Below are 13,354 nucleotides of genomic sequence, written 5' to 3'. Positions count from 1 at the left end.
GCTGCAGCCTCCCCGTGGCCGCATCCTGCATTCTGCACGTTCTGCACCGCTGCCGAAGGCAGGACCAGCCGGTGGGGCTCACCCGGGCCCTGCCGCTCGCTCCGCTCGTGCTTGAGGTCAGCCCTGCACCTGCCAAAATAGATGAGTTAATAGCAAATATGGTGCGGATGGGAACCAGCGAAGGGACTGGGTAAATAATCCCCAGGCCAAGACAAACCCGGCATCTGCCTACGGAGCGGCCGTGCATCCTCCCGCCACTTCCCACCACCCCAAACTCCATCCGGCTGCGGCGAAGCCAAAGCTCCCGGCAGAGCCCCGGGGCCGGCCGGGCTGCCCGCACCCCGGCACCCGCTTCCTCCCACAGCACCCGCGGGTGGGATCGCCGGGGCATGGGGCCGCCCTCCTTCCCTCCGCCTGGAGCTCAGGCTATTTTCTAATTAGTGTCTGCAGAAGGGTCATTAATGAGCTCATCACTGGAAGGAGGAGGAGGGGGAAGGGATTATGGACACATACGTTTTGCATTAACCACCATCACCAGGATCTTTGCAGCCTCCTCGGAGAAGGGGGAGATTTACACAGCTGGGAGGAGGCGCGGGCGGGCGGCTCTGCCTTCCTCTCCCGGGGGAGGATGAGCCCGAGGAAGAAGAAAGGAAAGCCGGGCTTGGCGAGCCGCAGACGTCATGTGTTTACAGAGTTGGGTGGGAGGGGATGGAGGCAGCCAGGGCACAGCCAGGCGAGGGGGGGCCTAGGGGGGGCAGCCCTGGCTCCCCCCTTGAGCCCTTCCTTGGCTCATCCCAGCAAGGCAGCTCGGCTGCGTTGCTTTGCCGTAGGGATGGTGCAGGTTTATCCCCTGGAGCCCATTTTACGGACGAGGATGTTGAGACCCTCTGTGCTCCGGCTGGGTTTGCTCAGTGGCTGCTTTTGGGGGGCAGCAGGAATGAAACCCGATGGGTGTTTTCCACCCTCCTTCCCCCCCATCCTGACTGTGCTTTGCCCAGCCTGCAAGAATCTCCTCTTAGCCAAAAGGAAGAGAAGCAGAATGAAGCAGAGGGTCATGCCCAGGCTTTGCTGGCACTGTGGGCAGTGGCTGAGCCGGAGATGGGTCAGGGTATATGCCCATCGGAGCCCACCGGTCGCCCCATTGCCCACCCTGGGTGACCTTTTGAACCAGGACAGGAATTCGAGCCCCCATCCTGACACAGGCCCTGCTGGCTTCTGCCCATCTCCATCGCATTTAATAAAACAGGTATTAGAGTGGCGGAGTCTCATTTCAGCCATCGGGTTTGAACGGCTGCCTCCTCATTTTTGTGTGGAGCTTGAAGGAGAAGTCGCAAGACGTTAAGCCCTTGTTATAAGTGGGGGGATTTGAGGAGAGTTATTGGCATCTGTAGGACATAGCTTGGCTGGGATGAGCCTGGAGGAAGCTGCAAGCCTCCTGCCGTCGCAGAGGATGTCCCTTCTGCGCCTGGCTGCAGCCCGGCTGTTAGCCCTCGCCTGCCCCACGGGTACCTGGGTCTGAGATGATATTTTCAACACCTCCTTTCCAAGGTAGCAGGTTTGTGGGGTGCTCCTGGGCTCTGTTCCTGTGGCAGTTTCCAGCTGGAGCTGCAGCCCTGCTCTGATTTCTGAGCATCTCCCGGGGGTTGCAGCATACCCTGGGGCTTGCCTGGGGCTGGGGCGCAGTGCAAGGCACCCGCGCTGCTCCAGCATCCATCTGTCCAGCCATCTCTTTGCCCAAAAACAAGGGGTTTCGGTGTGTGCTGTGGTGCTCGGGGAGGAAGGTGGTGCTGGGGGGGCTGGGGCTGGGAGCACCCCCCGGCACGTGCCGTCACCGAGCCGCTGTTCTGGCGTTTCCGGCAGTCGATGGAGATGGGGCTCAGCTTTCCCCTCGGCCGCCGGCTCTGCCACGCTCGAGTTCACGGGAGGTTTTCTTTGGCACGGGGCCCCTTGCTCCCCGGCCCGACATCATCACCTGGCCCCGGGACTGCGTGCAGAGGGGGCAGGGGGGGCCTGTGGAGGAGGTTTGTGTCTCTGCCCGAGCTCATCACCCTGGTTGTTCCGGCACCTTGGAGCATCAATGGGTTCAGCTTGGACCACTGACCCCAAAACCCTCTGGAGAGAGCAACGGGCAGTCACTCTTCATTAAATGAGGCATTTTCAGGGATAGAGCAGGAGCAGCCCAGGGCAAGGGCATCGCCACTGCCACGGGGACACATCTCGAGCCCCTTCCAGTCTTGGTTTGTTAAACCAAAACAGGCACAAGGGCAGCAGAACTGCTGGGGATTTGAGTCTCCTTACAAGTAATTATCCCTGCTCTGGGCTAAGGTTTCCCAGCTCCCACTAATGAAGAGCAGGCATCCCCAGCCGGCGACGGGCTCAGAGGGGCTGGGAGCTGGGGGCAGCTGCAGCCAGCAGCCTGGCCAAGCATTCTGGATGCTTTGGGGGTCCCAGGACAAGGAAAATCCCTGGGGTTTGGTGTTCCCTTATGTAAAATGAGGCCAGATCTTTTTAGTCCACCAGCCGGAGAAGCTGTATGGCCTCTGTGACCCACCCTGTGATGTGCTTTACCTTCATCCCCTGCAGCCCTAGAGCATCCCCCTTTCTTCGAGCTGGGAGTTCGCAGATGTAGCAAAGCTGTGACGCCCAGTTCCCCATCCCCTCGGCGTGTCGCGGTGCCTTGCTCAGCCCCTGTCGCCTTCCCTTCACAGACCTGGACGAGTGCTCAGAGGGCAACGGCGGCTGCCAGCAGACCTGCGTCAACATGATGGGCAGCTATGAGTGCTTCTGCAGGGAGGGCTTCTTCCTCAGTGACAACCAGCACACCTGCATCCAGCGCCCTGAAGGTTAGTGCTCAGCGTCTCCCGGCCCTGGGGCACCCTCCATCCCCTGCATTCATCAGGCAGGTCTGTCCCCCTCACCCCTGCACTGTGCCTGCCTTTGGGTGCTGGTTCATGACCTTCCCAGTGCTGCAAATTTAAAAACAAATTTATTATGAGCACATTGGGAGAGGATGCCACAGGGCTAATAAGCATCTCCATCACAAAACCCTCTCAGGCCCCTTAGTCAAGCACAATAATACCAAACGGAGGACATTAATCCCATATCCAGAGCGTTTTATTAAACAAAAGGTACCCGGAGATCCTCACACCACCCTGCAAGACTCTTCTTCTCCTGCCAGGTCTTGCGCAGCACTGAGCCCTTCGTCTCGATATCAGCTCTAAATTGCTGCCGTCTGGAGCAATCTCTTAGCCAAAATAGGAGGAAATAAGAGACTTTTGCATCTCTGCTGATTTTTATCTCTACTGCTTGGCAAAACCAGCTGAGTGTTTTTGCTTCCCTCCTTCCCCCTTCCCAGCTGTGTCGGTCCCTCCAGCTCCCCAGGGAACCTCACCCAGCCCAGGACGGTTCAGCAGCCACGGTGGCATCTCCCATGTCCCCATCCCCTGTGTTCCCCGGGAGGGACGAGCTGGCTGCTCCTTCCTCGCAGTGCCGCAGTGGGTGGCCCTGGGATGCAGGTGCTGGGTTTTGAGCTGACTTTTTGAGCTGAACGGTTGCAGAGTGGTGTTGGCTTGGGGATGCCTCTGTTGCTTCTGCACCCCAAGACTGATCTTGTAGCTGCTACGTGATCCCCAAGCTCAGGCTCCAGAGCGGCTGCTGAGGATGAGGGTGGGAGGGTTGCAGCTGGTCCCTGGGCTGTGAGCCTGGAAAAAGCAGAGAGCTGAGGACAATCCAGGGTCCGATGTTAAAGCCTGTTCTGACTTTGCTTCTGGCTCTCGGGCACTGCCAAGGCAGAAGCATTCAGTATTAGAGAGCTAAACCTCAGTGTTGTGGCTGTTTCCTTCCTTCTGGGGTCCTTGCCAGCTCCTTGTCTCTCTCCTCCTACCCTGGCAGGAGGCTTTTTCCTTTCCCTCTGCTCTTTCTCTCTTTCTCAATCTCCCTCTTGCTTTCCTCTCTCCCTCCTGATGCAGAGGAGATGAAATGCTGCTGGGTCAGGAGACACAGGGGATGGACCCCAGGGCTCCCTCTGACAGCACCACGACCCTCTCCCTCACACTGGCCAGTCCGTCCCAGTAAGGAGAGGCCAAGGGTTGAGGCTCACTGGGGTATCGGTGCCTTTAAAACCCGTCACTCTCAGCCCGACGATGACAGCAGAGCCACCAAAGCAAAAGGGGCAAGCAGGGTCTTCACACGGTGCCGGTGCAAGAGCAGATGATGATGGTGCAGGGAGAGGAAGGATTAAAGGGGGTGCAAACCTCGGGGGCTCCCTTCCTGGGTGGTGGCTGTAGGCACTGAGGGATTGCTGTGTCCCAGCGGTGTGCAGCGGAGGAGGATGCCGTGCCCGGGTGGAATGGCCTGGGGAGTCTTAGGAAAACAACGTGCGGCCATCCTGGCCTGGAGGGAAGCCAGGGCATGTGGATGCTGGAGCTTGTGTTTCCGCTGGGATGTGCCAGGGGATCTCTGCAGACGGCCGGCAGTCGGGATCTGGCTTCTCTGGAAGGTGACATCTCTGGGGGAGCAGCAGCGTGGCAGGGCAGGGTCAGCCTGGGAGGTCTCTGTGTCTGCCGTGGTACCCAGGATGCAGCCGAGATGCTGCCAGGTAGTAAAGAGCGGCAATAGAGGGGGAGAGAAAAGCTGCTGTTTGGAGGAGAGAGCACTTGGCTGTCCCCGGCATCCCTGGGGCATCACGTGCCTTGGGGGGGTCCCAGGGCAGGGCTGGGTGAAGTGCAGGGGGCTCATAGCAGTATCCCAGCCCCCGGGGGGATGGACCGGGGTTCCCTGCAGGTTGGGGGTTCCCAGCCCTAACGCCGAGGCCAGGGAAGAGAGGGCTGGTGTGGCTGGGTGTGAGAGAGACTAATTACAGAGGGTTCGCCTGCCACTGCAGTTACGGATGATCGCCCTGTCCTGGAGTGGAGCCAGGCGGGATCTGTGGGGCAGGTGATGGGGAGCAGCCTGGGACACCCACAGGCTCCAGCCTGTGGTTTTTAACCCTTCCCGTTCATGCTTGATGCATCTCAGCATTCTCCTTCGAGGTGCCCTGACCCTATAAAGATCTTCCCTCACCCTTCTGCCCCAGGCTCTTGGTTTGCAGCTTTGCCTTCCCCCATCCTAACCCTGGCATCGTGTACCCCATGGTGGGCTCAGCTCTGGGTGCCTGGAAAGGAGCCGACCCCCTCCCTCTGCCAGAAAAACCCCCTGAGCAGGCAGTTACATCTCCCAGAGGGCCCCCCCTGGCTTGCTGTGAGTTTTGTTTAATATCTCATAAAGTGGCAATGCTCCGTTCGGCATCTGCTCAACCCAGCTTTCTGCAGTTGCCCCTGTGCCCCAAGAGAGGCTGGGGCAGGAGGGGGCTGTGGGCAGGTCAGGGAAGGTGAAATGGCAGCTCCCATAATGGGAACCAGCAGCTCCCCAAACCCTCGTTCCCCAAGGGCTGCCGGCGTGTGGATCCTCCCCGAGCTGTCAATTCATCCCATAGCCAACGGGCATGGCCCCGGGGCTCATCCCAGCCGAGCAGCTCCAGGGCTGCCCTCCAAAAACCCTTCCTTTCTCAGCAGAGCAATGCCACAACTGCCTGCCCAGGGCTCCGCAATCACAGCCACACTCACCCCGTCCTCCGCGCCTTCCGAAAAGGAGCTTCATCGCTCCGTCCCCGCTCCTGCCCAGGCAGGGCTGGTGGGCAGTCGCAGTTTCTGCACCCACAGCTTGACCCAAGGCGTGGGAGCAGGGTCTCACCCAAGGCAATGGGAGGGAATCAAATGTTTCAAGCCCCAGGGTGGCTTTGTCCACCTTCCCGAGCCACTCTGTGCCAGGAGGTGTTGCTCTTCGAGGCATTGCCTGGGGTTATCTTGCCCCTCTAAGATTTTCCCTTTGTTGCCCCCATCTCCCCATCCCCATCCCACCCCAGACATCCTTCTGCCACCACGGACCAGTGCCAGCAAACTTTTGGAGCTTTTCTTTCCTTCCTTCTCTCTTTTAGAAGGAATGAACTGCATGAACAAGAACCATGGCTGCGCCCACATCTGCCGGGAGACCCCCAAGGGGGGCATTGCCTGTGAGTGCCGCCCCGGTTTCGAGCTCACCAAGAACCAGCGTGACTGCAAACGTAAGGATTGCTCCAGGGATGGGGGTACAGCCTCCCAGGGACCTCTAACCTTGTCCCTGTGGTACAGACACCTCCTGGCCCTGCTGCAAAGCCCTGACCAAGTTGTAGTTGATATATCAAGTCTGAAGCCCTCTGGCTTCCTTTTCCTCCGGCATGCCCAGCTCTGCCTCTGTTGCCTTTTTAGATGATGCTCCTGGCATCCCCCTCTGCCATGAGACATTGTGCCCTTACGCTGAGTGGACTGAAATGGCAGTTAAAGGGGGTCCCAGAGGTGCAGCATCCCCTTGTCCCGGTCCCACCAGCTTCACTTTCCTAAGGGGAGATAAACAGAGAGAGTGCGATGGGCACGGGAGGAGCGCAGGAATCCTCTCCCTGGGGGTTTGTGGTGCTCTCAGCCCGTCTGATCTCCTGCCAGCATCTCGCTGGCACTGCCAGGATTATTAAATAGATATGTATGTGTTTATGCAACTATTTTTATTTTGTTTCTCATTTGCTGTCTGCAGCAAACATGTAAAATCACTGATGAGATGGAGTTTTAATCCTACAAGCCTATTTTCCCTCCAAGCTACACCAACAGTACTCCTTGCCCCCCGGGGAGGGCTGGCAGGGATTCCCAGGAGCACCTGAGTCATTCCAGAGCTCAGGGGAGTCCCACCCTTCCCCTGTAACACCAGATCCAGCGTCAGGAGCAACCAGCCCACCTGTGCCCTGCGCTCAGGTGGCATTTAGATATGCAAAGGGAAGGACACCAGAAACCACATCACAATTTGCATCTGCCAAGACCCCGCAGGGGAAGTCAGAGGGCTTTAGGAATTACCCTGGAGGGAGGGATCTTTCGGAGGGTATGGATGAGGTTTTTCCAAGCTGGCTTTATGCTGCTTCTGGGGGAAGAGAGGGGCTGGGACCCTGACTGACGGCCGATGCTTTGCCTCCTGCAGTGACGTGCAACTACGGGAACGGGGGCTGCCAGCACACCTGCGACGATACCGACCAGGGGCCCAAGTGCGGCTGCCACGTCAAGTTTTTGCTGCACTCCGACGGGGTGACCTGCATAGGTAGGTGCGAGCCATCGCCTGGCCACGGGGACGTGGGTTGGGGTGCGGGATGGCTCATCTTCCTCCCCGGGTCATTTGCTCTTGGCCTGGTGAAGGCCAAGCTTTGGGCATGCGGCGTTTCCTTTTGCAGAGATCGGAGAAACTCGATGCATGTGTGAGGGATGCTGTGGGTACCTGTGGGATGCAGGGATGCGTCGCTGCACAACCTCAGGGAGCAGAAGTGGCTGTGGGAATGCTAGAGGGGACGTTTGGGGACAGGTTGGTTGTGCCAGGGTGTGGGCAGGGGTCCCTGCCTGCCTCCGTGCTGCTGGAGGGAGAGGGGTGGGGATGTCCCCACGCTAGAAATCGTTATTGTCACTGTCACCGGCAGCATTTGGGGAGGGACACAGAGGGGACAGATTTGGCTGCGGCAATCCGTTCTGACTTGGCACAGTAGGGCCTCGGCTCAGGAACAATTGTCTTGCAAAAAAACCCCAAAACTCCAACAACCTGACAACTCAACCGCCCCCAAAATTGTCCTTTTCCTGTGTGTGTTTTCAAATTGTAAAACATCAAACAGAGATAGAAGTTTTACTGGTTTCATATGCTTGTGCTGTTTAACAGCTGATTTGATTTAAAAAAATGTTACATTCGGGGAGTGATTAAGTCCACAAATTGCTCTAGACATTTGAGTTCTTATTGCAAAATAAAAAAGGAAAAGGAATTGAAAGCAAGAGAGAGGTTTTGGCTCCCCGTGTCCCCGCTGTGCCTGAACAGAAAACCCTCTGCGCTTTCCAAAGATGGCTCCATCCTCGGGGTGAGCAGCAGAGGAGCCCCCCCCAAGGCCCCGGCTGCTCCCCACCGGCTCGAGGGGTGCTTGAGGCTGAGCAAAACCGTCCTGCCTGCTAGCTCGGCCGCCTGCTACCTTAATGTCACCGCTGTCCCCCAGCCCGCTTCCAGGATTCATCCCAGTCCCTCCTGGCTCTCACGGCCCCTTGTCCCTGTTGTCCTTGTGTTTGCTCCCGCTTCATCCCGTCCCACCCGCTGAGGGCCCTCCCGTGGGGTTATTGTTGTGCCCAGGGTGGGGACCCGCTCCTCCAGTGGGGATTTTGGGACCCCACGGTGCATTAGCTTGTGTGTTCTTCCTGGACGGGGGTCCCGGCGTGTGCGGTGGCTGTGTTGGTATGAGGATTCGGGGAGGTTTGGCACTGAAATGATGCTCCTGACCTGCTGGGTGCAGGGGTGGGAGAGCAGCTCTCTGAAACATCTCGTGATTTGGGGGATGCTCAAGAGGGGTCTGTTTGCCAGAGGGTCTCAGCGCTCGGACCCTGGGTACCACAGGTGTGAGGGTGGGATTTGGGGGTTTCCAAAATCACTCATCCTCATGGCTTCGGCCAAAATCTCACCCTTCATCCCCACGCCGTGCACCGTATCTGCTGGGGAGGCATCTCCCACCGGAGCCACTACGTCCCCGTGAGCTCTCCCCTCGCCCACCTTCCTGGGGGAAATCAAACACCACGGTGGGGGTTTTAGGAGCAGCGCCAGCCCAAAACCCACCCCTGCACCTTTCGCATCCCTTTCGGGTCTGCAGCCCCTCTCTGCAGGAAGGGGCCCGCCCGGCTCCCGCATCCCCCGGGGATGACCGGCCCCCCAGCCCCGCCGCGGGAACACTGCGGGATTGTGCTCCAGCCACTGGGAGCCGGCGGCCGCCCCGCGGGGATGCCCGGCCAGCAGATTTATGGCCAAGGTACCTGCTCAGATATTTATAACCACCCTTTCTTGTTTTACGGCCAGGGCTCAGCAAACAGCCCTCCCCCCCCCCCTCTCCGGTGCTCCCTCCGCCGCCTCTTCCCCATTTCCTCTGAAATATTTCATCATTTCAAGGGGAATAAAGTTTCCAGCGAGGGGAAACGCAAACTCGCTCCCCGGGCCATGGGCTTTGAAATTGTACGCGGTGCGTTTGATGGGCTGCCGGGACAGGCCCCTGGTCCAGGTTCCCTTCAGATCACACCACGCGGCAGGAAGCACGATCAGCCCCTTTGAATGACAGTTTCATTAGGCCACGGCCGGTGTTTTTCATTTTTCCGCTTTTTATTGCTGCTTTTAAAAATGCAGATAATGAATAACATGCCTCTGAGCAAAGCGAGGCCAGCCCTAATGGCTCCCAACATGTCTGCAGGCTCGAGGGGGAGGGGGAGCCAGGAGGGGAGGCCGATGACCTTATGTATTTATATTTATGCTCAAAAAACAGACTTTTTTTTTAAAAAAAAAAACAACCAAACAAAAAAACAACAAACTGCATCAAATCGCCTAGGGCGCAGCACCCGTGGGGAAATGCAAACCGGGCTGATGCAGATTTTGGATTTCTGGGAAGACTTGTGAGCCAGGGCATCTCTGCAGCTCCCTCCCACCAATATTTGGGGTGCAGCAGGGCTGTCACTGTCCCCCAGCTCATGGCGAACACTGGCAGAGCAGGAGGTGATGGGTGGGGAGGAAATACGATTAGATGGAGAAGAAAACTAAGCCCAGCTCAAGTTTTATGGACGATTTCCTGACCCTCACCCAGGCGGTTTGCGGTGGCACCGCCGATCTCCTCAGCTTTGTGAAGCTGGAGGTGCTGGGAGTGGTGCTGGGAGCGGGGGCTGCGCCGGACCCTGCTGCTGGGTCAATACTGGGGACACCAGAGCGAAGGGACCGTGGTGGAGGGGAAAGCAGAGCATGGGGACGCAAGGCGGGTGGCCATGGGCATGCCATGCACTCTGCTCTGCACGCATCGACCTCCCCAAGGAGGACACGGGCCCTGCCGAACCTCAGCACCCCGCGTCCTGGTGGCTGACCCCCTGCCCTCAGCCTGAGCCCCCCGGGACAGCGCAGGCACAGCCAGGAGTTGTGTTTCGTCTCTTTTCCCCTTCCCCCGTCCTCCCCTCTGCACGGACCCGGCGTTGTTTCTCATCCAGCGGGCATGCGCTCGTCTCCCCTCGGTCCCACGAGTGATGGGCTCCTCGTGCTGCGAGCACCCCAGCCCCATGCTCACCCGGGGCTCTGGCTTTGGGCCAGCACTGCCACAGGGCTCTGTCCCCACACGGGAGCAAAAAGAAGTGTTAGGGTGCCTTGTCCCCTCCCCAAAATGACCGGGATGAAGGACGGACATCTCCCAGCCATGGAGGGGTGGTGCCAGGCAGAGTTTCCTTTGCAGGGCAAAGCTCAAACTAATTTTTTTGAGACAATCCCCCCAAGTGATCCCTGGGTGGTTTAGCGCTGATTTGAGGGTCTGTGGCTTTTCCCAGGCTGCTCTCAGTCCCTTCTTGGCCATTTGTCCCCCTCCAGGCTCCCATACTCTCCCTCGGGTACTCAGCCCCCCGGGGCTGTGCCGTGCCTCGCCGGAGCTCCCCGCACTCGGGTGCACCCATGCACGAGTGAGGCCAAGCAGCCCAAAATTTGGGCTCACCACTGGCTTGGCTGCTAAATCCAAATGGTGCAAGTGTCACCAGTGGGACGTTGTCACCTTCGCGGAGTCCATAACCATGTAGTGTCCATACAGCTCCTCTCAGGGATGCAACCTGCCCAGCACACGCTGGTTTTGTGAGGGTGACGACCCAGTTTCCCAGACTAACGGGCTGCACTAACGCTCCTCATAACGCGCTTCCTCCCTCTCGCATGGGGCTCCGGCCAGCCCGAGGCAGAGCACGACACCAGAGGGGCTTTGGAGAGGCTGTGGGACACAGGATGCTTTGGACAGGGTGATGGAGGCTGCCATAGCACCGGACCCAAACCTCAGGGTTTGGTTCTTTTGGGAGGTGGGGGGAGAAAAAAACCCCAAAGGGACAATTTCCACCAGGCTGGAAAGATGAACCCATTGACGTGTGACACCAACCGAGCTCCTTGCTGGACACTGTTTCTAAATCACTTTTTTATAATGTTAAACAGGGGAGAGACACTTCCAGCAACACGTTATCCTTGAGACGTTTTCTAATGGTAAATATTTTTGTTCTCTCTATCTCTATGAAGGGGTCTAACCATAGACGGTCTCTCATCTCGAGATCATAACCGGGCTCGGGGGGCTGAGCTGTCACGCTAACCGCATGCCTCACTAACCCTGTCCCCCCGCTGCTGCTTTTAAACCCTGCAGAGCAAGCCCAGCCTCGGGCTGCAGGCAGACTTTGCTTTTGGGGACAGAGAAAGAAACCTTCCCCTGGCTGCATTTGCATGAGGCGGGGGCTCTCGTGGTGCTTTGGTCAATCCAGCCCGGTGCAGGGGGTGATAATCCGCTTTCCAGTGGCTGGGGCAATGGTTTCCCCCTCCACGGCCACCAAGTGAGCCCGAGAGGAGCTGGCGGTGGGTTGCCAGCGGCTGCGTGGTGGGGCTGCTCGTGCCCGTCTCTGTGCTGTGTGCTCCCAAAGTTACCCCTTACCGAGCCCACCCGCTCACGGACGCTCCCCTCTGCGGGTGCAGGGACATTCGGGGTGCCCTGGGTTTGGCCCAGCAAAGCTGCAAACCACGCTCAGAGGCACCCAGCCCAGGGCAGCAGCAAATTTATCGGGCTGGGCACTGCAGCTGCTTCCTCAAGGATTTCTTTGCAAACCCCATCGGGTCTCTAAGCCCTTCTGGAAGGTAAGGCAACGCCTCTGCTCCGCCAACAAGGAAACCGAGGCAGTCTGAAGGTGCAGCGACTTGTCTGCAGTGGGGAATTTTGTTCAGGGATGTGCTGGGTGCTTGCAGACTCCTGGCACATCCAGGAGGAACTGTGGGCACGTGGCTTGGTGAACACCGACAGCGGCTCTTGGGGGGCTCTGCAGAGCCTTTCCCACAAGGGTGGGAGAAGGGGGGACCCCCAGCTCCATGCTGTCAGTGCAGTCCAACCAACCCAGCTGTAATCCCTCCAATTACTGCGCAATTATCTCCTTAGGCTCGTGGGATCACAATCCCACTGGGATTGCTGCTTCCCGGGAGGTGGAGGCGAAGCCGGAGCGTGTGCGGGCAGGGCACTGCGGGGGGGCATGGGCAGGGGCCCCGTCGGTCCCCAGTGACAACCAGCACGGTGAAGGGTGCCAAGGAGGGGCGAGGATTTCCATGGCACAGCGGTCAGGAAGTGAGAGGGGAGCCGGGATGGAGGAGGGTGGGAAAGAGTGTGCGTATGTGTGTGTGTGTGCAAGCTGCTTTGTCTTCTCCCTCCCCGAGCGATGGAGGCCCTCGCCAAAGCCCTGTGTGGTTGGGTGAGTCACGCCGGCTCTTGCCAGGCTGGGAGCAGCCCCCGGGCTGCCGGCACCGCCGAACAATGCCGCTCTCCCGGGGCCCTGCTCCTGTGCCAGGCCCCGTGCCGCCCGACCTCCGCTGCCCCGCAGGTAGCCCGGCAGCCCCCTCCGAGCTTTTGGAAAGCCTAGGACATGGTGCCCCCCCCCCACCCCGACTTTGCAAAGTGGTGCTCCAGCCACGCTGGCTCAGCTCCCACCCCATGCACGCCCGGGCAGCGGCTGCATCCTGCATGGGATGGCGGGTAGGGCTTGCTTTACATCTCAGCCGAAATTCCTGGAGGTGTGAAGGGGCTGGGACGGGAGGTGGGTGCTGCGACGCTGGAGGAGGCTGTGAGCACGGTGAAGAGCACCCAGGAGAGCCCCATCCTCCCTGGTGCTGCTGCTCCTCTGGCTCCTCGATCCTGCCCTCACCGAGCCCATCGTCTCATCTCGCCGGCAGCGACCCTGTTAAATTAATCCTCCCTGGGCTGCTTCTGCATCAGCTGCTGGAACAAAGGCTGGCGTTAAATAATTCATCAAGCTTCCAGAAAGTTTCCCTCCCCTTCAGTGCAGTGTCACCCTCACCACGCTCTTCACCCCGGCGCTGCCCGGGGGGGGACAGTCCCGGCGCAGCCAGGCTGCGTGCAGCGCGAGGACCTGGCTGGAGGAATAATATCTGTAGAAATCCCTCCCTTGCCGTTAAGTTTTGTAATTGTGCTGGCTATTAATTTCATAAAATGGTCCCTTTTGTTCTCTTATTATGGGACATCATAAAAATAGCAGCAGCAAGACGAGCACAGAGCGATCCCAGCTCCCTCACCCTGCGGCAAATGGTTGGATGGTTCAGTCATTCCCACCCCATGCGGCGCTCGCAAAGAGCGGGAGAACCTGGGATTTGCTCTTTCCAAGGAATTTCTTCAAGGCATTTTCATCTTGGGTTCCTTGAAGCCCAAATGCCTCATTTATCCAAGCAACCAGCCTTCTGAAAG

General features: G+C 58.7%; 1 protein-coding gene across 1 annotated transcript in view; it reads left to right on the top strand.

Annotated features, from left to right (window-relative positions):
* The window catches only part of SCUBE3 (signal peptide, CUB domain and EGF like domain containing 3), a 37,017-nt gene that overhangs the window by 11,372 nt on the left and 12,291 nt on the right, over positions 1-13,354 (top strand). The window contains exons 4-6 of the mRNA XM_074925401.1: positions 2,709-2,843; positions 5,975-6,100; positions 7,039-7,155. Of these exons, the coding sequence (XP_074781502.1) occupies positions 2,709-2,843; positions 5,975-6,100; positions 7,039-7,155 (378 nt within the window). The remainder of the gene's footprint in view (positions 1-2,708; positions 2,844-5,974; positions 6,101-7,038; positions 7,156-13,354) is intronic.

This window comes from Athene noctua, chromosome 23, assembly GCF_965140245.1.
Source record: "Athene noctua chromosome 23, bAthNoc1.hap1.1, whole genome shotgun sequence".
Lineage (NCBI taxonomy): Eukaryota > Metazoa > Chordata > Aves > Strigiformes > Strigidae > Athene > Athene noctua.
Note: the sequence above shows the minus strand (reverse complement) of the source record. Positions and strands in the feature narration are given on the sequence as shown.